The sequence below is a fragment of the Siphateles boraxobius genome, unplaced genomic scaffold (genome assembly GCF_051911475.1).
Source record: "Siphateles boraxobius isolate OS27281-9 unplaced genomic scaffold, OSU_SipBor_1 76, whole genome shotgun sequence".
Lineage (NCBI taxonomy): Eukaryota > Metazoa > Chordata > Actinopteri > Cypriniformes > Leuciscidae > Siphateles > Siphateles boraxobius.
Genome location: NW_027509204.1, coordinates 2,631,404 through 2,652,137, shown reverse-complemented (window position 1 = coordinate 2,652,137; position 20,734 = coordinate 2,631,404). Strand labels below are relative to the sequence as shown.

General features: G+C 39.3%; 1 protein-coding gene across 2 annotated transcripts; it reads left to right on the top strand.

The window, feature by feature from the left end:
• The first annotated feature begins 548 nt into the window (after positions 1-548).
• Positions 549-18,870, top strand: mybl2a (v-myb avian myeloblastosis viral oncogene homolog-like 2a). 2 transcript variants are annotated; one of them, XR_013197420.1, is made up of 9 exons: positions 549-811; positions 2,954-3,017; positions 3,816-3,921; positions 11,067-11,138; positions 11,256-11,348; positions 11,566-11,786; positions 12,208-12,355; positions 13,738-15,553; positions 17,110-18,870. XR_013197420.1 is itself a non-coding variant. In XM_077217811.1 (8 exons), exons 3-8 carry the CDS (start codon positions 3,820-3,822, stop codon positions 15,499-15,501), a joined length of 2,400 nt encoding a protein of 799 aa, XP_077073926.1. In that variant the 5' UTR covers positions 549-811; positions 2,954-3,017; positions 3,816-3,819; the 3' UTR covers positions 15,502-16,043. The 2 variants fall into 2 exon arrangements, 1 of the variants encoding a protein (XP_077073926.1); XM_077217811.1 differs by lacking the exon at positions 17,110-18,870 and having other exon boundaries at positions 13,738-16,043.
• Positions 18,871-20,734: the final 1,864 nt, after the last annotated feature.

Genomic DNA, 20,734 nt, shown 5'->3' with positions numbered 1-20,734 from the left:
GGTTTTTTTTTTAAAGGAAGAAAATGTATTTATTTCTGACTGTTAACAGTATTTTCCGATTTATGGAGTGATAAAAAGAGATATCCAAAATCCACACTGTAAAAACCTTTGAATATATATAAAAAAATGAAACAAGAATTTTGAATCTGGCTTTATCCAATGTTCAGATTTTTGTTCTAGAAATGTATGCAAAATAGTGCATATTTAGTTACATGACGCCTCATTTGCATATATTTAAACATAATATTTCAGAACATGTAATTTAATACGTAGGCCTACTGCAATAATAATGTTTGCAATTATTAATGTAATCAATCAACTGGTGAAGTATGATGATATTTATTAAGCTAATTTTTGTTTTTTTACCCTATTCATCTGGGGTGTCTTGCATTAAAATTAAGGTAAATTCTGTGTCATCGAATTTACGTGTAACGATTTTCAACGACAGTTAACGTTCGTTAACAGCCTCTTCTGCGTATTGTCTACGCAGCCCCATGTGTCTGTGGCGTGAGGAGAGGCCCGAGTGCGGGGGAACTGCGCAATTCTGAGCGCACACATGACGCGCGTGAACACGGGATCCGCGCGCGCGGGCTCAGCTCAGCTCAGTTTAGGACAGGCAGCAGTTGGAGATTATAAGCGCACACAACACACACACACACACACACACACACACACACACACACAGTCTGCAGACGATTATTCATAACAAACACACACATCTTACTCGTATAATAGTGTGCTGCCTCCTGAACTATCGGAGAAATGTAAGACTTCTGCAAAACAGCGAAGATATGTCCTGGCAAGCGTGTGGGTAAGAAAGTAAAACAACAGTTTTCAACAAAAGTGTTCTGTTAAAATTGCTGGAAATGTTCTCCACTGTATCCTAAGAAATGACAATCAAGTGTCTCTATCCAAAAGCTGATGCTCAAATCACCTTACGTTAACTTTGGTCTATCAGTAACGTAAAAGTGCTTGTGTTAGCAGCCGTTGAACCAACTGTCGATGTTTTGTCGTATATTTTTGTGTCTGAAATATACGAGAATAACTTCAGTTTTATAGAGGAGAGGTTTTTAGAAGACTGATATTAAGTTATGCATTATTATAAACGAAAACATCTTCTACATTGTGAGGTTAATTGTATTTTTCCCATGAGGAGTTTGTGGTTAGTTTGTTTTCAGAACTAGCCAGAAATGCTAAGGTTAATCGTTAAGTTTCACTGTAGGAAATCGCTCACTCTCACCAATGTGTAGTGTGTTTTCTTTTGTCGTGTTGTCCTAGAACAATTTTCTTTACTACACAGGTTGCCTTTTATTATCTACGCATCTTTTTGATGTATAATATGCAAACATGTTCACCAACGGTCGTAGTTGTGCCCATAATGCAATGCGGCGAGAAGAACCTAATTTTTAGCGTTGAAGTCATGTCGGAAAATCGTATTTACGAGTTGAACGCTCATGAACGCCTCCACAAAGTCGTAATTACGAGTGGGAAGGTCGGGATCTTCACGATTTGGGGGCGTGTCCGTGAGAAACATGGCGGAATACCACAACACGTAAAGGAGCAGTGATATTGTCACGCTTTTCTATTTACATCGCAGTAAGCTAATTTCCTGCTCAGAATATGATAGCATTATAATATAATATTAATTGTAACGGTAAAGTTTACAGTGGCTTCATAAATTATTTAAAAATATAGAAAAGCAAAACACACCTAATGCACATTTCTATGTTCTTCATTTAGTAGAACTAGAGTTTAAAAACCTTGCTGTATTTTTGTGTAATTAAAAGAAGGTACACCACCATGACAAAAGTGAGAGTTGTACCAGCATTATCATTACTTTCTAGTATTATTGTTTAATCCTACCAAAATTAATTTGTAATCTAGAATAAATGATAGTGTATTGCAGTCCTTCCAGAAAAATGCAGAATTTTTTTGTGATTGTTGTGGGCAAAAATCCTTGATTATGCGTCACGTTTTCTTAAAAAATGCGATGCAATATGCAGGATATTTATCCAATTTTATGCGATGAAATTGCGGGAACTTGCAAAAACTGCGGTTTGATGAAAAAGAGAAAAAAAGTGATTCCCCCAACACCCTGTTCTCACTAGGCTACTACCTTAATGAAAAGAGTAATTTCTTATTACTCCCTATGATAAGCAATCACACTACATCACAGAAAGTGCTGGAATATTTAAGTTCATCTTGTTTTATTTCAGACCTTAATAAACACATGGCTCAAACTTACAAAACATTGATGAGTCAAACAAGTTCTGTAGCTTTACAAAAGGAATATGCTACAACTTCTGTAAAAATTAATAAATAAAATATAAAAACAAAAATTGTGCTCCTGTTTTACAGCTTTTCGATGATGTTCACGTCGGGTAATTATGTCACTTCGTAACGTTCCCATGGCAACAGGGAAAATGGCTGCTCTTGTGTGAAGTAAACGCAACATTTTTCAACTTTCTGCTGTGACTTTTTTGCAACAAAAATGTGGGGATTATGAAATCATGCAAGCCCCGCATATTTCGCGCAGAAATCTGCAATTTAAGCGGCGAAAGTGCTGCGTATTTGAAAAAATGCGGCTCCCGCATAAATATGCGGACTTTGGTTGATTATGCATTGAATTATGCGATCGCATAATCGCGTTTTTCTGGAGGGACTGTATTGTTGCTCTTGGATGCAGTGATATTGAAAAATGTTCCTATATTCGTAAGCTGATCATTATTTTCATGTAATGGCTGATAAATGGTATGATGGACAGTATGATCAATTCAGACAGTTTCTGTTAAATAAGTTGAGGGTGGAATAAAATTGCCCAAATTTTGTTTACATTTGTCATGTGTCTCAAAGCGCATGTTTCTGTGTGAGTTTATTTTGGTGTTATCTGGTGTTAAATAAGTGATGGAAAGTTTTATTTATTGTACTTAAGTGATTATTTCCCAATGTTTAGGTCCAGTATACTAGTCTGGCGATTAATTTGAGTCATTCTTCAAACGTGCAGCTGTTTATGTAAGGTAAGGTATGCTATATGTTCTCTTTGTTTAACTTTCTACCTCTGTTGACTTAATTGTATCTTTCTGTTCGTTTACACTAATGAGTTTGCATGTCTTATCAAAACCATATTGCATTCAATTTTGCTGAAACAAAATTCCTATCATTATCACTCAGTTTTCTGCTCGCAGCTTCTCATTGGAGCAGTTTGTGTATGGACCCTTTTTACATTTCTGGGGTTCCCGTAGCGGAAGAAGTCGTCATAGTTGGGTAAACTTCTATAGCAGTGAATGGGAGATGACAGCAAATAAAGTTTTATTATTTGCATTTGCTCCAATAGCAAAATAAAAACTATGTGATAGTTTCCACAACTCTCCAAAATAGAAAAAAATATAGTGAGATTATTAATATTGGTCAGAACAGAGAAAGATGTCAAATTTGTTGTCACTCCCTCAGCCGTTATATTTAGAAACACTCTCAGCAGCGTTAATTCGATTCAGCGTTTTTTGTCATATACATTTAAAACAAAGTATAGCATTAAAATTGTGAATTAAATAAAAAATGAAACAATGTTGTCTAGATTTGCATTAACTGTGGAAAAGCATCATCCCAGTCTGTTAAATTGTGATGATCCTGCCGATCGCTGCCCAACAGCCGAGTTCAGCTCAAGTGTTGCATGAAGGAATATTTAAATGCAATTCTGGATCCTGTTTGCAAATCTAGGAAATTGAACTGTACAAATTCAAACATTCCAACAAAAATACAGCTGGAAGCAGAAAAGCAGTGATCTGGTGTGCTGATTCTCATTCCTGTGTTTGTAGTGTCATGGAAGCTATAGTAAGTCTTAACACTAAGTGTGTGACTGATCTGGAGTCTGATATTGATGAAGATATCGAACGACTGAAGAGCAGATGGACTTCAAAAGAGGTGAGCTAAAGCATGAGGTGCATGTAAATCATTAATAAGATAATACATCACTTAATACATCACTGGACCACTGAAGAATAGGACGCAGGAGAAGAAAGTTCAACATTATTACTTCAGTGATTAAAAACAACAAATGAAACACAAATGTCATGTTTAAAGTCATTTTTACTTATCAGTATTGTTGAATTGGATCATCGAAGGTCAGCAGCAAAGACATTGGTTAAAAGGATCTCCGGCTAGTTTGACAACTTAGTCTTATTGGGTTATCGATACCATTTGCGCCACAAACGTGATATAATAACACACCCGATGTTTTCGTTGTAGCGAGATATTTTAAAATAAAGTTTTTACCTGTAAGTCGCCATTGTTGTTTTTACCCATTGCATTCTGGGCCGTGACGTAGACTGGTCCCAGCGCCGCTACAAACAGAAGGCGCGTAAACACTAACGTTATCAGGTTAAACTACTACCTCAATTAACGAGCGAAATGTCTGGGCACTGACTTTTAATGACCCTACAAGTTCAGTTAAACCAGCAAAATATGAGGAAAATGTTAAATAGGAAGAACAAAACTCGAACTTGGTTAAGGTATTGATCTGACAGAATTATTTGGCATACAAAGGCAAACTAACGTTACAGCTACAGGTTTTATTTTACTATGCAAAAAAGAAAATGCATAGAAAAGCAAACCGTAAAGACCGTTTGCTTACGGTAAAACCCACAGTTTTACAATAATGATACATTGATCATAGTTAATTTATGTCAAGGTTGCACATTAGTCACACTGAAATAAAGTGGTATTTAACATTATTTCACAAAAAAAGATAACATTCAGTCGTGTCTGTTTCTGTTTATTAGTCACTGGACAGTATGTTTACAGCACAATTAGAAAGAATGATCATTTCTACATATTTTCCACCAAAAATACGACCTGTGGAGCTTTAGCACTCTCTCCGTGACAGTTCCAATACAGTGATATTTTCAGTCAGAGAACGTAAGCAAACCGTTCCGCAAGAACCACGAACCCCAATGAGCTCGTTCATCAGCTGTCGGCGATCAAAATCCTTAAATGAATCAGGGCTAAAGTGTCGAGAACAGAGCCGCGGGTAATTGGGGAGTTTCACTCGCCCACAAGCATCTTCCCATTGTTTTCTTCTCTTTGCATCAGAACTAGGAAAACAGTGGAAGGTCAAATCACCACTCTCGTTTGTCTTCGAATGGGCATCACAACCAACAGCCACACAATGTGGCATTTCATCTCTCTAGGTGGGTCCGACGATGAACTGTAGAAGAGTGTGTTGAACTGCCCGCGAACGCTCGCCTCTGACGTGTCCTTTTTAGTTTAGCGCTCAGGACCGTCGTGCGTCATCAACAGTCGACGGCCCATAGTACAAAAAAGCTGAAAAAAAGTAGTGATCGCGCTTTTTTATTTTTCTTAATCATGAAAGCGTTTCAGGTATTTTTAACCAAGTGCCTTAATTAGGAGGGGTATTGACATCATATCTAGACCAATTTGGCAAACTAGCCGGAGATCCTTTTAATAAAGTGAGATTAAATACATTTGTGTAATTTAACATTTAATTGCAGGTTTTTACGTAATATTCTGAGTTTGCATTTCACTTTTTTATTTTATTTGAGGAATACTAAATCTGTTTTTATGAAAGTGGGATGAGTAAATGCATGCTCACATTTAGTCCACAATAACTTATAACATCTGATCATGTTCACGCACAGCGCACACAACGCCTCAGCACTCACTCACGATTTCTCTCAACAACATGTTAATAAATAGGAAAACAAAATACTTGTTTGAAAAGTAACTAGTTACTTGGGAATGGTAATGTGATTACGTAATGTAAAGTGTTACTCCTAACCAGTGGTGGAAAGAGTACTGAAAGAACTATTTACACGTTTTTTCTCAAGTATAAGTACCATTACATTCCAAAAAATGTAGTGTGAGTTAGGCTTGGGCGGTATCCAAATTTTGATACCGTCAAACCTCCTCCCTATTTTACCGGGGTATACGGTATTACCGTGACTAATTAAAAATTATGACATAAGGCTCAGACAGCGTCACCAAACTGTTGGCTTGTGTCTACACCGTTCAGAAACTGAATACCAGATCGGGCATAAAAAACACAACAAAAAAAATCAAGGCCAACCCGTGCACGTTGTGTCTGATCCCTGTTGACGGCATTAAGTGTAATATGAGCCGTAGCCCTATTTAGACTCGACTATTTTTAATACGTGGGCCGTTATAATATGGTGGCGCCAAATAATTGTTTAACCCAGATGCTGGGTGGTAGATATAAATACCATTTTTAAATGAGCAAAAATGGGACAATTAATAATATTTAATTATTTTAATTATGACAATTGTATTCATTTTATTAATTCATTTAAATTAAATTAACAAGCAACAAGTGCATTTGTAAATCCGGTGACACGCGTCCATTGATTTTTATTAATACAACTTTTCTGTCAGTGCTGCAAAGATTAAGCTGACGATCGCCATCACCTAGTGAACGCGCATATATAGAGAGAAATGCAAATCATGGATTACATAATCAGAAGGTATAGGCTAGCCTTTTTCTTTTCCTTTTGAATTGTTTCGTTTAAAGAAATTGACGATTGATATCTCCGCAGTGAACGCGCCTATAGTGAGAAATGCACATCATGGATTAATCAGAGAGTATGCTGCCTATATTTCTTTCCCTTTTGAATTGTTTCGTTTAAAGAAATTGACGAATCGCCATCTCCATAGTGAACGATAGAGAGAAATGCACATCATGGATTACATAATCAGAGAGTAGTAGGCTAGCCGATTTCTTTTCGTTTGGAATAGTTTCGTTTAATTTGATGATCGCCATTTCCGTATGAACGCACATAGAGAGAAATGCACATCATGGATTAAATAATCAGCGAGTGGCCTATTTCTTTTCGTTTTGAATTGTTTAGTTTAATGAAATTTCAAGCTTTATTTAGATATCTGTCATGTCTGTGAGACATACACTGAGTTTCGGTTAATTTATAATGAGATTTCAATGCAAGTGACCGCGGCGCGCCAGCGCATGATCAAGTCATGATTATGCTGTCTGACATATTTGATTCTTATTTATTATTGGTTGATAAAAAAAAAAAATTAAAATTAGGATACAATTTATAAAAAACGAAATTCACTTTAAAGAAAGGCCTTTTACAAAATGAAACTTAATTAATTGGTCAATGTCTGACTCCCGATGCATCCCATCTTACTAGTGCTCTTCAGTTTTCATTATCAACGTAAAAAAAATAACATTATAATAGGGCTGCAACAACTAATCGATAAAATCGATTATAATCGATTATGAAAATCGTTGTCAACGAATGTCATTATCGATTAGTTGGTCTGCTTACGTCACGGGGAGCGTTTACTGGTACGCACACACACGCAAGGTCTCTCTCCCTCAGGCGCTCTGCCGAGCGCGCGCGCTACACGGTTTGGAGCAGTCTCTTCTGTCTCGCATGCGCGGGAGTTTGAACTAATTCGCGGGCATCAGGGAGCCGAAATCATAGGGCCGCAATCAATATGCTGGAGACTCCCGGGACTTCCGGGATGTATGTATTTTGTCTCGAGCATCAGGTTGTGCAATCAGTTCGCTCGCAACGTAAGTGATGGATTAAAATAGCGCTACCGCAGAAATAGGTTAAATTAAAACGGTCTTTACAAAGCGAAGCACTAAATATAAAGGCAGTTAATAACAGCAGCAGTAAAATATTGTTTTTTAGTCACTGTACTCAGTGGTTTTCAGCGAATGCTTGTGCACTAATGCATAATTTCTCCTGTCCTTTACTCAAGCCTGTTAGCTTGCTGGGTAACGTTACCTCCATTCCGTTCTCATTTTATAGCATTTGTCTACTAAGTTTTAATTGTTTTTCAAACGCGAACTACTGCGGCTCTACGTTCACACAATTGTTTTCAGTATTTCTATATTTATTTAATCAATTTATCCTTATATTATTCTTTTATATATTATATATATTATATTCTTTATCCTTATATTCCTTATATATAATTAATTTTAAATAAAAATTAAATGAATTATATATTTTAGATGTTTTTAGTTTGTTTTTAGTTCAGATATTCACATCTGAACAACATGTCTGTGTAAATTTGTTTTAACAAAAATTGTGTTAAAACATAATATGTTGGATATCATTTTTTTAACAATAATCATGTTTGTCAACTTGCCATCAGCAATTATCATTAAAAACAATGCAAATATTGATATTAGTAAAACTCAATGTGTGGCTTTTGCACTTTTTAAAGTACACTTTTACACATAAATACCCTGATTTACGGTTTTATTTAGTTATAATAAAAAAAAAATCTAATTTAATTTCTCTCCGATTAATCGATTAATCGAAAAAATAATCGTCCGATTAATCGATTATCAAAATAATCGTTAGTTGCAGCCCTGCATTATAATATTTTAACAAATATAAACTAATGCGCTTATTTAATGAACTCGGGGCAAAATGCATCCTCGCAGCAGTGAGTGGGTGGTTGTTTCGGAGATGCGACATTAGGTTAGAGTTGTTTCCATCTCTCGCGGTCACCTTTTTTATTGCAACATTTACAAATTGCCTCGTCAGTATTTACCGCCTCTCCCTTCTCTCTCTCTCTCTTTCTCCTCCACACTGTCACTTGATGACAACTACATAAGCATTTTTAGGCATTGAATAAATTATATTTATTTATTATATATAAGTGCCGGTAATGACGGTATTGAAACTGATACCGTTGCTATTTTAAGACCCCGCGGTATACGATATTACCGAAATACCGCCCAACCCTAGTGTGAGTAGAGTAAAAAAGTACTTGTCCAATAAACTACTTGAGTAAGAGTAAAAAAGTAGCTTATTTAAAAGTACTCATGAGTAGTGAGTAGCTGTGGATTCTAGCCCTTATAATAAACACTGTGCACTACAATTTATAAATTAAAAAAAAATTGCAGATACTAATATAATTCACATTATATTTTGTTTTTTGTCAGAAAGATTGAAGAATATCTATCATCCATCTTTTTAAAATTCAGTACACTCATCACCATTTAAATCATATTATTGGGGGGGGGGGGGCATTTAAAATTAGGCGAAAGGCCACTGGGCCTGAGCATGCTATTGTTGCACATAAAATATCAATATTCATAACTGTGCAAAGAATTCAAAAACCTTTAGAAACTCATATGATAGTTCAGCATCACACACCATGAGATGGGTTAAATAGAGAGATTAAAAAATACCCAATTTCTCTCCAAAACGGTACCAATGTTAGTGTTTTGATAAATGAGAATCACTAATATTATCAGATTACCTCACCTAATGCACTGAAAAAGGCTAAGATAGTGAGCTAACACTAATTACACACTTTAATTCCATGCTATTAAATGTTACAAACGTAAATGCACATTGTTCTAGAAGGGTGGCATCATGCCTTACATTTTACACGGCTACATTTACTCACATTGTAATGCTGATAATATAATTTGTAAGGAAAATTGGGCATTAAATAGAGAAGTTATATCCAGGAAACTTTTACAAAAGAAAAAACACACACAAATGCATGTCTCTTTGTAGTCTCGGCGAAGCTGTTTTATCAGCAGCATCCACACACAAAAACAAAAGTTGAATATGAAAAATGTTTTTGCACAAGTGCACTTGCCAAATGAAGACGGATTGTATAATGCATCAATCAAAAAAAAACATTGTTTATTAACGAGCTGTAGTCACGCACTGACAGAAATGCAGTTCAAGTTAACGCCATGGTTCATAGAGTGCACTGATTCTGAATCTGGCGGCATGGCGAGCGCGAGACGCGGCAGTGCACAGATCGTGACACGCGTCTCTCTATAATGTGATTGTGAAGTAAATGTTAGCAGGAATTCACCGCATTATGAACTCGTCACGCAATACCCCCAACCTCAGACCAAATGTTAGGCCCTGTGGACAGGCCAGCCTATATAAATATCATATTATGCAGAAATGTGAAATGTACCTTTAACATATTAGAGGAAGTCGCTGATATCTGGATTGAATTGATGCGTGAAGAATGCACTTCCACAGCAGTAACGAGTAACAGCAGGAATAGGCGGTTGAAGTTTTCTATGCTTAATTTGATTTGATGACAGTCACGAGACCGATTACTCGATCCAATCACGTTGATGGATAAAAATAAAATAAAATTAAAACAAGCATGTAACGTGTAACGACCAAAAACAGAAGGAAAATAGCGGAGAAAAAGTACTGATACATCACTTAAAATGTACTCAAGTAAAAGTAAAATTACACAATTTTTAAACTACTCAAAAAAGTACTTAATTACAGTAACGTGAGTATTTGTAATTCGTTACTTCACACCCCTGCTCCTAACACTGCTGAAACTACGATTTTTCACCACTTTCTAGGGGTGGAGCGGTACACAGAAGTCACGGTTCGGTTCATACCTCGGTTCAGACATCACGGTTCGGTACGATTTCAGTACAATGGAGTGAAAAGCAAAACAAAAATGCACACACACACAATTCGATCGCGCCCGCGCCTCTCTCTCTCTCTCTCTCTCACACACACACTCTCTCACACACACACACACACAGTTTGATCGCGCCCGCACCTCTCTCTCTCTCTCACACACACACACAGTTCGATCGCGCCTCTCTCTCTCTCACACACACGCACGCACACACACACACACACACACACACAGTTCGATCGCGCCCGCGCCTCTCCCTCTCTCTCTCACACACGCACGCACGCACACACACACACACACACACACACACACACAGTTCGATCGCGCCCGCGCCTCTCCCTCTCTCGCGCGCGTACACACAGTTCAGCAGTGCAATATTGACATCGCAGTCTTTTCATTATGCTGCATTCAGACCAAATGCGAATTGAGCGAATTTTATCGCTATTTAGAGTTTTATTTATTTTTATAGCGTCTATTCTACGTGTAAATTCGTGCACCGAACTGTGACGACCGAACCGATTCGGTTCAATACGAATACATGTACCGTTCCACCCCTACCACTTTCTGATGCTATCGTTATATTGCTTATAGTGTGCTACAAATCTTAGTGTTTGTATTTTATGGCTAACTTTTAGGATGAAAGTCTTGCGTCCCTCGTGGTGAGGTTTGGACGGGAGGAGTGGGAACTGATTGCAGGCCATCTACCGGCAAGTGATCTAATTTAAAGTGCCAATTCTTAAATATTAAAATGTTTATGTGGATATTTGTGATAATAGTACATATTTGAGAAATTGTAGTAACTCTGGAATCGTATTTTATTGCAGGGGCGCTCTGCACAGGAATGTAAAAACAGATTCACAGTTGTCTTGGACCCAGAGCTCATTAAAGGAGCCTGGACCAAAGAAGAAGATGAACGGGTGAGCATTGTTTGGTGTATTTATAAGACTTATTCGGAAATATCAGAGCTGGACGAAAGGGCACGGTTTTGTGTCACTTGCCCTATATTTAAATGGTATGGCATTGATTAAGTGGCACAGTTTGCTTCTTTTCTTAGAAGTATTGGTCTTGAAGGTATCAATTTAGAAAATGGATCATCTTGTCAAACCGTCTAACTGTTTTCTCCTGTTTCTGTAGCTCATTCAGCTGGTGTCTTTGTTTGGTGACAAGAAGTGGAGCACAATTGCAAAGCACCTGAAAGGGCGGCGGGGCAAACAGTGCAGAGAGCGCTGGCACAATCATCTGGACCCTTCTGTAATCAAGACACCCTGGACTACAGAGGAGGATCTCCTCATCGTAAAATGCCACTGTGTTCTGGGATCTCGCTGGGCACAAATTGCAAAGTTTCTCCCTGGAAGGTAATTTAGAGCTTAATGTTTTTTTTTAAATAGTCTTGTTTGTATTGTTAAATATATGTATTTTTATAGTTAGTGTTAAATAGGGTTGTAACGGAACGAGATTTTCACAATATGATAATGGTCACAGAAAATATCACGGTTTCACGGTATTAAACAATCAATTCTAATTATTATCATCAGTTAAAATGACTTGAATGAAAACAGGAGATTTTTTGGTTAAACAAATGCTTTATTATAACAAACTTGAAACCATTTGTTTGTTTTGTTTATTCAAATTTCAGTCGTCATACCATTACAACCCTAAAGTTAAATAGTCTTATAGTATGGTCATCTATTTTATCTTTATTTGTAATTAATGTTATAATGTAAGGCATTGTACTCAGTTCAGTTTCCTACTGGTAACACTGGTAATGTTTGACAGGACTGATAACTCCATAAAGAACCATTGGTATTCAACCTTAAAGCGTAAAATGGACAAGGGCATCTATAAGATGGAGGATGTGGATTTGAGTGATCTTGGAATCTACCTGACGCTAAAAGAAACATCTGCTTCCACAAGTCATGAGAAGGTATTCTATATCCTTTACCTTGTGCTTTTGTGTTAATATCCAGTTTGATTAGCACTAGATCTGGCAGAGTTCTTCATTTTTAGTTAGCTTCGTCAGACTATGTATTACTGTGGTCAGTAGGGCTAGGCAGTCTGATGATATTATTGTATATATCGATGATATTTCACAAGTGACCGATGTTGATTTCAGCAGTCAGATTATCGACGATACTGGAAAAAATTGACAAATGTTAAAACTAGGAAGTTGCCACATATATTCTATGTAGCTCTGTAGTTAACATAACCATACACATCTTTGTTTATTTTTTAAGTGTTTTTGATAGTATGCAGTCAGTTAAAGGAAAGCATTAAAGGATGAGATGTCGGGTGTGTTTTCATCACACATGCAAGATCATAGTGGTCGACCCATATAGGTTTTTTGATGGTCGATACCTTTGAGAGCAGGGTGGCCGATATAAAGTCTAGTCACCTTTATTTACAGTATATAGCGCTTTTTACAATACATATTATTTCAAAGTAGCTTTAAAGAGATAACAGGAAAATAATGTTGTAATAATATTTTTTAAATGTAAAATTAAATGTCCCCAAGTTGGCAAGCCAATGGCGGCAAAGGCGCAGAAAGGCAAAAGAGGTGACATAATTATTTTAATAAATATTTAATAAATTAGAAATAAATATGAATGTTGCTTATACTTTATTAAAGTCCCCATGTGGTGAAAATCAAAATTTGTTAGACCCTTTTCACATTTGCGGGTTTCTCCGAAGCGAAAGTCGTCATAGTTAGGTAAAATTCCATATCGATGAATGAGAGAATACATTAAATATATTTTTTGTGTTACTAGATTAATCGAGTAATCGGATAAATAGCAAAAGAAAAACTACACAATATTGTTTTCACAACTTTTAAAAAGAGGAAAAAAAATTAATAACAGCAGTCAGAAGAGAGAAAGATGTCAACTTTACCGTCACTCCCACAGCCACTGTACTAGAAACTCCCTCACAACAGCGTTAACTCTGGTTTTTTGTTGTAATTTTGATGCAAAGGTAATATAATACTAAGTATTGCGTTATAAATATACATACATAGTTTTAAAAATGAAAATATAAATAACGTTGCAAGATTTACGTTGCTGATGACCGTTAAAACTCTTGTGTTAAGACAAGGCAACGGCTGACGCATTTGTATTACAGTCCAAAGAGCCCCGTTATATTACATGGGTTTTATTTATCCGTACCGACTGGACCGGATCGGCTCGGAAGGGAACGGTTAAGCAAAGAATGATTTAGCCTAATGGTGGAAAAGCTGCTATTGTAATTGGGATAAATTAGAAGTAAATGTGTTTGGCTGCACTTGTGATTTTAATGTTTGATTTTAATCCACAGTCAATAAGTACGACGGAGCCATTGCCCAGGGTGAAACAGATGAAGAGGAAAGCTTCGGAAAAACCCTTGAAGACCAACAGTCCACTCCTCTATCCGTGTTCAGCTTCACCCTCGTTCTCCAGAAGTCCTTCCATTGTGGACCCGCAACATAAAGCGTTTGTAGATGATGTTTTGCAAATGATTGCCGAGGACATGCTGCCGCTAAACTTCACTGAAGGTTGTGGGTTTCGTAAGTTCATGACTTCAGTGGGTCCTCAACACCCACAGCTCTCGCAGCGCACGATCGCTTCACAACTGTATAACGCAGTGGAGAAAACCATCAAGCCACAGCTGATCCACCTGCTCAGGAAGTGTGTGTCGTTGAGCGCAGGCCGTAATGTTGTTCACATCACTGCTGATATTTGGGCTAGTGAACATACAGAACCTCTTCTTGCCGTTCAGATGCATTTTCTTGATGGCGACTGGAACGTTCACAGGCGAACTGTGGCTTTTCGTCATTTGCAGTGTAAACAGTTTACAACACAGATCGGAGCAGAAATCGAATCAGTTCTTCTAAGCTATGGGCTTTTCCCCCATAACATTGGTTACAGTATCATCCATGAGGCCAAGAACACTATTGCTACTCACGATCTTTTCTGTGACTACAAGACCATGTATTCTGCGCAGAAGAACGATCCCGATGAAGATGAATTATTGAGTTTTCTTGATGATCAGGTCACCATAGAGGATTTCTCTATAGCTGAAATATCTTCCAGCAAACATCTGGATTGTATTACTACGCTCCTGCATTGCGTGATTAAGGAGGCGATAAAGAAGTCCAGAGTTGTTGAGCGTATACTATTTGAGATGCAAAGTGTGGTGTCTTTTTTTCGCCGAAGCCCCTTCTGGCTTGAGATTCTTGCAAAGAAATGCAAGCTCTCACTATCTGGTATTTGCAGCACAAGCAGCTACACCTGGAACTCCACAATCACCATCATCCGTGAAATAATGCAGGAATCAGTGTGGGACTTGATAATGAGCCTTGTGAGTCAAGCCCACACAGAGGCGAGCAGCTGCCTCGTTTGTCCACCTGTGGTCCATGTCACACGTGATCAGGTCGTGGAGTTTGTTGGTTTAATGGAGCCTTTTGAAGAGGTGGTCCAAGTGCTCCAGGAAGACGGCATCACCTTGTCCCTCATCATTCCTACTATCATTGGACTTGATAAAACACTTGAGACCAAGACCACTGAGCTAAGCCTTTTCTGCTCATCCCTCCGTTCTGCTCTCCGTTCTCACTTCCAACCTCTTATTTTGCGAAGAGATTTGATTCTAGCCACAGTTCTGGACCCACGAATCAAGCTTCAACCCTTTGACAACGGAAAAGAGAAATTCAAGACTAGCACACTGTTTACACCTTCCAAACACCGGGCCTCTTTAGTTGTGGCGTCCGCACTCAGTGAAACCGCAAACGAGACTGGACGTGGTAAACCAGAGCATGTTGATCTGCAGTCCTCTGAGCTGACTCAGTATTTATCAGAGCTCTTGTCTGAGGAAGATGTTTCCGTTCTAACCTTCTGGAAAGAAGCGACCCGCTTCCCTCGCCTGCAAGGCATTTGCCGCAAATGGTTGGCCGTCCCAGCATCTTCAGGGGGGTTTAAGAGACTGTTTCCTTTAGCGTGCTGCGTTGTGCGGGCCCGCAGAAGCAAGCTACCGCAGCACACGACAGAACGGCTTCTGCTGTACCGAGAGCATCTGAAGAAGCACAGCAAAACTGCAGCCGAGTAAATGCTGAGCTTTCTGCCTTGAAGGAGCTGGGAAAGATATGCAGATACCAAATGTACCTTTTTTTTTTTGATTCAGTGGATTTTTTTTAATTGAGTGACTTTTCATGAGCATGCCACTGACAATAAACCTGAAACTTGAATAATCTTGAAACTTTTGACATCTAGAACTACATTGGTTGTCAAATTGTTGTTTCACATAATTCTGAATGAGGGATCATCTGCTTATACTGTATATGACCTGCCTGTCACACTCAAATCAAATCAATTTGCGTTGCAAGCTTCCTCTTTATGATTCTGTCTGAAACGTGATTGTCTTAAAGACACTCATTGTGCCGAAATAAGTGTGAACATTTGGTTAAAGTTGCTGTAAGCGATTTCTGAGAAACACGTTTGATAAGCACACACACCTACCTTTATTGCTCCGGCCCTAAAATGCACAAACACGAAATGAAAGAGTGGATGTGTCTTTATCATAGTTGAAGCCCAGCAAAATAATGCTTCGTGAAAAATTAAAGGAACAAACGACAAGGAAAAGCAAAAAAATTAACACCGTATACAAGAGTTTATAAAAGCAGGATTTGATTGTTTGTCACCAGCAGCTCCAGACACTCAAAATTGTCCTAAAACAATAGCTAACATTTCAACAGGTTATCTGTGGTTCTGTGAAACAGCAAAACCGAGGTTACTCAAGAAGAAGCGCCACCTCTGTCTGTTTTCAGGCCTTCCTGCTCTCTAACGTCTCTCCAACGCTGGGAAGCATTTCTAATATTAACGCAGGTCCTAAAGCACTTGCCTGATCATAACCACCTTCCTCCTGTGATATTCCTGAGCTTCTCTCTTTTATAATTAGGAATGAGCAAGACTAGTCGACTAAATGGTACAGCTGCTACTAGTCGACACTGAAAACAATCGTCGACATTTAAGTTGCTATGTATGGGCGGCAGTCGGCTATGAAGCACCTGCTGTTTACTTTCACCTTATTTATTTTAAATAAATAAATGATAAACCGTTTACCGTTCCCCCTTCTTCCCTGCGCCTTGAACTTTGTTACATTTATATTTAAAAGCATTTTAAATAGCACATTAAAATAAAACACTTGGAAAAATAATACCTCAAGAGGTAGGGCCTAATCTTTTTATTTTAGTTTTACCTCAGATGCGTTTTCTTCGTGTCAGTCACGGAGAGCACAGAAATGACCGCTCAAGATAAACAAGGTGCGGGAGTATTGTAGGAGTATTTCGAATTAGAAATAAAACGGAGAGGTTTTGTGTGAGCTGTTCCATTTCAAACTGCCGTAATTCCTATAGAGCCATGCATAACCATGTTCAGGACATGCACGGTAGTGTGATAGCCAACGCGTATTCACTTCATTCTAGAAAAAATAACCGAGCTTCAGAATCGGAATGAGCTTTATTCGCCAAGTGTGCGACATTTATTATGGGATTTGACTGTTTGATTCATAGATTAAGTGCTCAAATAGATCACATATACACAAGTCAGAGGGTTTCTTACTTTTAGACTAGTCTGTAACAAAACTTCCGTTTAAACGACTGTCAAATTAGTAGATGCGCACATCCCTATTTGTAATGTCTCATATCTCATTCTACAGTTTTTCTTCAAATCTCCCTCTTGCTCGCTCTCTCTCCTGAGTGGACACGCCCCCTACTGCGGATTGGCTCGCTCTCCTGAGTGGACACGCCCCCTACTGCGAATTGGCTCACTCTCTCTCCTGAGTGGACACGCCCCCTACCGCGGATTGGCTCACTCTCTCTCCTGAGTGGACACGCTCGCTACTGCAGATTGGCTCACTCTCTCTCCTGAGTGGACACGCCCCCTACTGCAGATTGGCTCACTCTCTCTCCTGAGTGGACACGCCCCCTACAGCAGATTAGCTCACTCTCTCTTCTGAGTGGACACGCCCCCTACTGCAGACTGGCTCACCCTCTCCTGAGTGGACACGCCCCCTACTGCAGACTGGCTCACTCTCTCCTGAGTGGACACGCCCCCTACTGCAGATTGGCTCACTCTCTCTTGAGTGGACACGCCCCCTACTGCAGATTGGCTCACTCTCTCTCCTGAGTGTACAGGCCCCCCTACTGCAGATTGGCTCACTCTCTCCTGAGTGGACACGCCCCCTACTGCAGACTGGCTCACTCTCTCCTGAGTGGACACACCCCCTACTGCAGATGGGCTCACTCTCTCTTGAGTGGACACGCCCCCTACTGCAGATTGGCTCACTCTCTCTCCTGTGTACAGGCCGCCCTAGTGCAGATTGGCTCACTCTCTCCTGGGTGGACACGCCCCCTACTGCAGACTGGCTCACTCTCTCCTGAGTGGACACGCCCCCTACTGTAGACTGGCTCACTCTCTCCTGAGTGGACACGCCCCCTACTGCAGATTGGCTCACTCTCTCTTGAGTGGACACGCCCCCTACTGCAGATTGGCTCACTCTCTCTCCTGAGTGTACAGGCCCCCCTACTGCAGATTGGCTCGCTCTCTCCTGAGTGGACACGCCCCCTACTGCAGATTGGCTCGCTCTCTCCTGAGTGGACACGCCCCCTACTGCAGATTGGCTCGCTCTCTCCTGAGTGGACACGCCCCTTACTGCAGATTGGCTCGCTCTCTCCTGAGTGGACACGCCCCCTACCGCGGATTGCCTCACTCTCTCTCCTGAGTGGACACACCCCCTACTGCAGATTGGCTCGCTCTCTCCTGAGTGGACACGCCCCTTTCTGCAGATTGGCTCTCTCTCTCCTGAGTGGACACGCCCCCTACCGCGGATTGGCTCACTCTCTCTCCTGAGTGGACACACCCCCTACTGCAGATTGGCTCGCTCTCTCCTGAGTGGACACGCCCCTTTCTGCAGATTGGCTCTCTCTCTCCTGAGTGGACACGCCCCCTACCGCGGATTGGCTCACTCTCTCTCCTGAGTGGACACACCCCCTACTGCAGATTGGCTCACTCTCTCCTGAGTGGACATTCAAGTATTTTTTCAGAATTTGAATTGATGAGCCAAAAATAATTTGTTCTTCTTTTCCTCATTGTTGTTATAATGCAGAGATGTATTTTCTACTCTATTATTTACTGCTGTTGTTGATGATAAGGAGTGTTTACATTTACATTGTATATTTCTATCCATTTCTTGTCAACCTTACCAGTCATTATTAGGGCCTGAGCACAAAAATGACACAAACTGAAATGTGTTCTTTATGATGAGGAAAGTTCCCCTCAAATTTTAATGAAAATAAATGCAACTTTGTCCGAACCAGGGCATGCATTTTTCGTAAGGTTTCGAGACTGACCTACTTTCCATTGCAACTTGTAACAAAGAATTTCCCATCGGGGCTCAATAAAGTAATTCTGAGTCTGATTCCGATATTTAAACAGACAGTTTTTCTAATGCTGAAGGTTTTTCAGTTTAGTTTTTTATTAATCTTCTACATCCATGCACCACTTTTATTATGCAATAAGAAGCTTCTTTTAGCTTAATACATGGTTTTATTTAAAAAAGGAGCTTTACACACAACCTTATCAGAGCTAATGATAATGACCTGTATTGTTATACATTATGTAGTCTTGATTTGGGTGCGTACAGTGGTTTTACATTTAAAAGGGTTGTAAATCTAGTTCAAGTAAATTTTTCCACGCCACAGTCAACTTTAGTCAAGTCAAGTCAATTTATTTATAGAGCACAACATAAACACAACATTAGTTGATCCAAAGTGCTTTACAGACGGTCAAAAATAAAAATTAAAAATTAATAAAGAAAACTATTAATAATAATAAACGAATAAAAGAACATTTCTACGTACATTTACACAGTGTACCATACACAGTGTCACTCAAATGCAAGAGTATAAAAATGAGTCTTTAGGCTAGATTTAAAAGCATTGAGCGATGGAGAGGCCCTGATATTAAAGGGTAAGCTGTTCCAAAGTTTAGGTGCAGCAACCGCGAAAGCTCTGTCGCCTTTTGATTTGCAACGTGAACGAGGAACTGATAAAAGAAGCTGGTTACAGGATCTTAATGACCTAGAGGTTGTATGTGGCTGGATAAGTTCATAGAGATAATCCGGGGTTGATTTTTGGAGAGCCTTATATACAAAAAGAAGGACCTTAAAATCAACTCTAAACTTGACAGGGAGCCAGTGCAATGAAACAAGAACAGGAGTAATATGCTCCCGTTTTTTTGTTCCTGTCAGCAGTCTGGCTGCCGCATTTTGGACCATCTGAAGCCGAGATAGAGTGCTTTGTGGAAGACCGACATATAGAGAATTACAATAGTCCAGTCTAGAAGAGATTAGTGCATGGATGACAATTTCAAGATCTTTTTGAGAAAGAAAATGTTTTACCTTCGCAACAGATCTGAGGTGGAAGAAGCTACTCTTTACAACCGTGTTCACCTGTTTGTCGAATTGTAGTGAAGGGTCAAAATAGACCCCTAGATTTTTTACATAGGGTTGTAAGCTATCACTGAGGGAGCCTAACCTACTTGTCAGAGTAGTATTGAGTGCAGTGGGGCCTAGCAGAAGCACCTCAGTTTTGTCGGTGTTTAGTTGCAGGAAATTGTTCGCCATCCAAATTTTCACTTCATCAAGACATGATAAAAGGAGTTGTATAGAGAAATCATTTTCAAGTTTGATTGGAAGGTAAAGTTGTAGGTCATCGGCGTAGCAGTGATAGTTTATGCCATGTTTCTGGAGAATGGAGCCCAGGGGAAGCATGTAGAGTGAAAACAACAAAGGGCCAAGAATAGAACCCTGGGGAACACCATAAGTGACGGGTGCAGTAGGTGAGGTAAACGACCCGATATTTACTGAAAACGTCCTACCCTTTAAATAAGAGTTGAACCATTGTAATGCCGTGCCTTGAACCCCTACTGTATATTGAAGTCGTTTCAAGAGGATGTCATGGTCAATCGTGTCAAAAGCTGCACTCAGATCTAGCAGTAACAGAATGACAGATGACCCTGAATCAGTAGACAACAATAGATCATTTGTAACTTTAAGCAAGGCTGACTCTGTACTGTGAAGTGCTCTAAAACCAGATTGTAACTTATCCAAAATGTTAAAGGCATCTAAGTAAGAAGTAAACTGTGAGAGCACTGCTTTCTCTAAAACCTTTGAAATGAATGGTAGTTTAGAAATTGGCCGGTAATTACTAAGAACAGATGGATCAAGGTTAGATCTTTTTAGCAAGGGCTGTACAGAAGCATGCTTAAAAGACTCAGGGAAA

What these genes read in the sequence shown, in the direction of transcription:
- mybl2a (XM_077217811.1), top strand. Translation starts at nt 3,820, where the DNA reads ATGGAAGCTATAGTAAGTCTTAACACTAAGTGTGTGACTGATCTGGAG. An exon ending in GCAGATGGACTTCAAAAGAG is followed by an intron (nt 3,922 to 11,066) that starts GTGAGCTAAAGC and finishes GCTAACTTTTAG; the next exon opens with GATGAAAGTCTTGCGTCCCT. An exon ending in CTTCCACAAGTCATGAGAAG is followed by an intron (nt 12,356 to 13,737) that starts GTATTCTATATC and finishes TTTAATCCACAG; the next exon opens with TCAATAAGTACGACGGAGCC.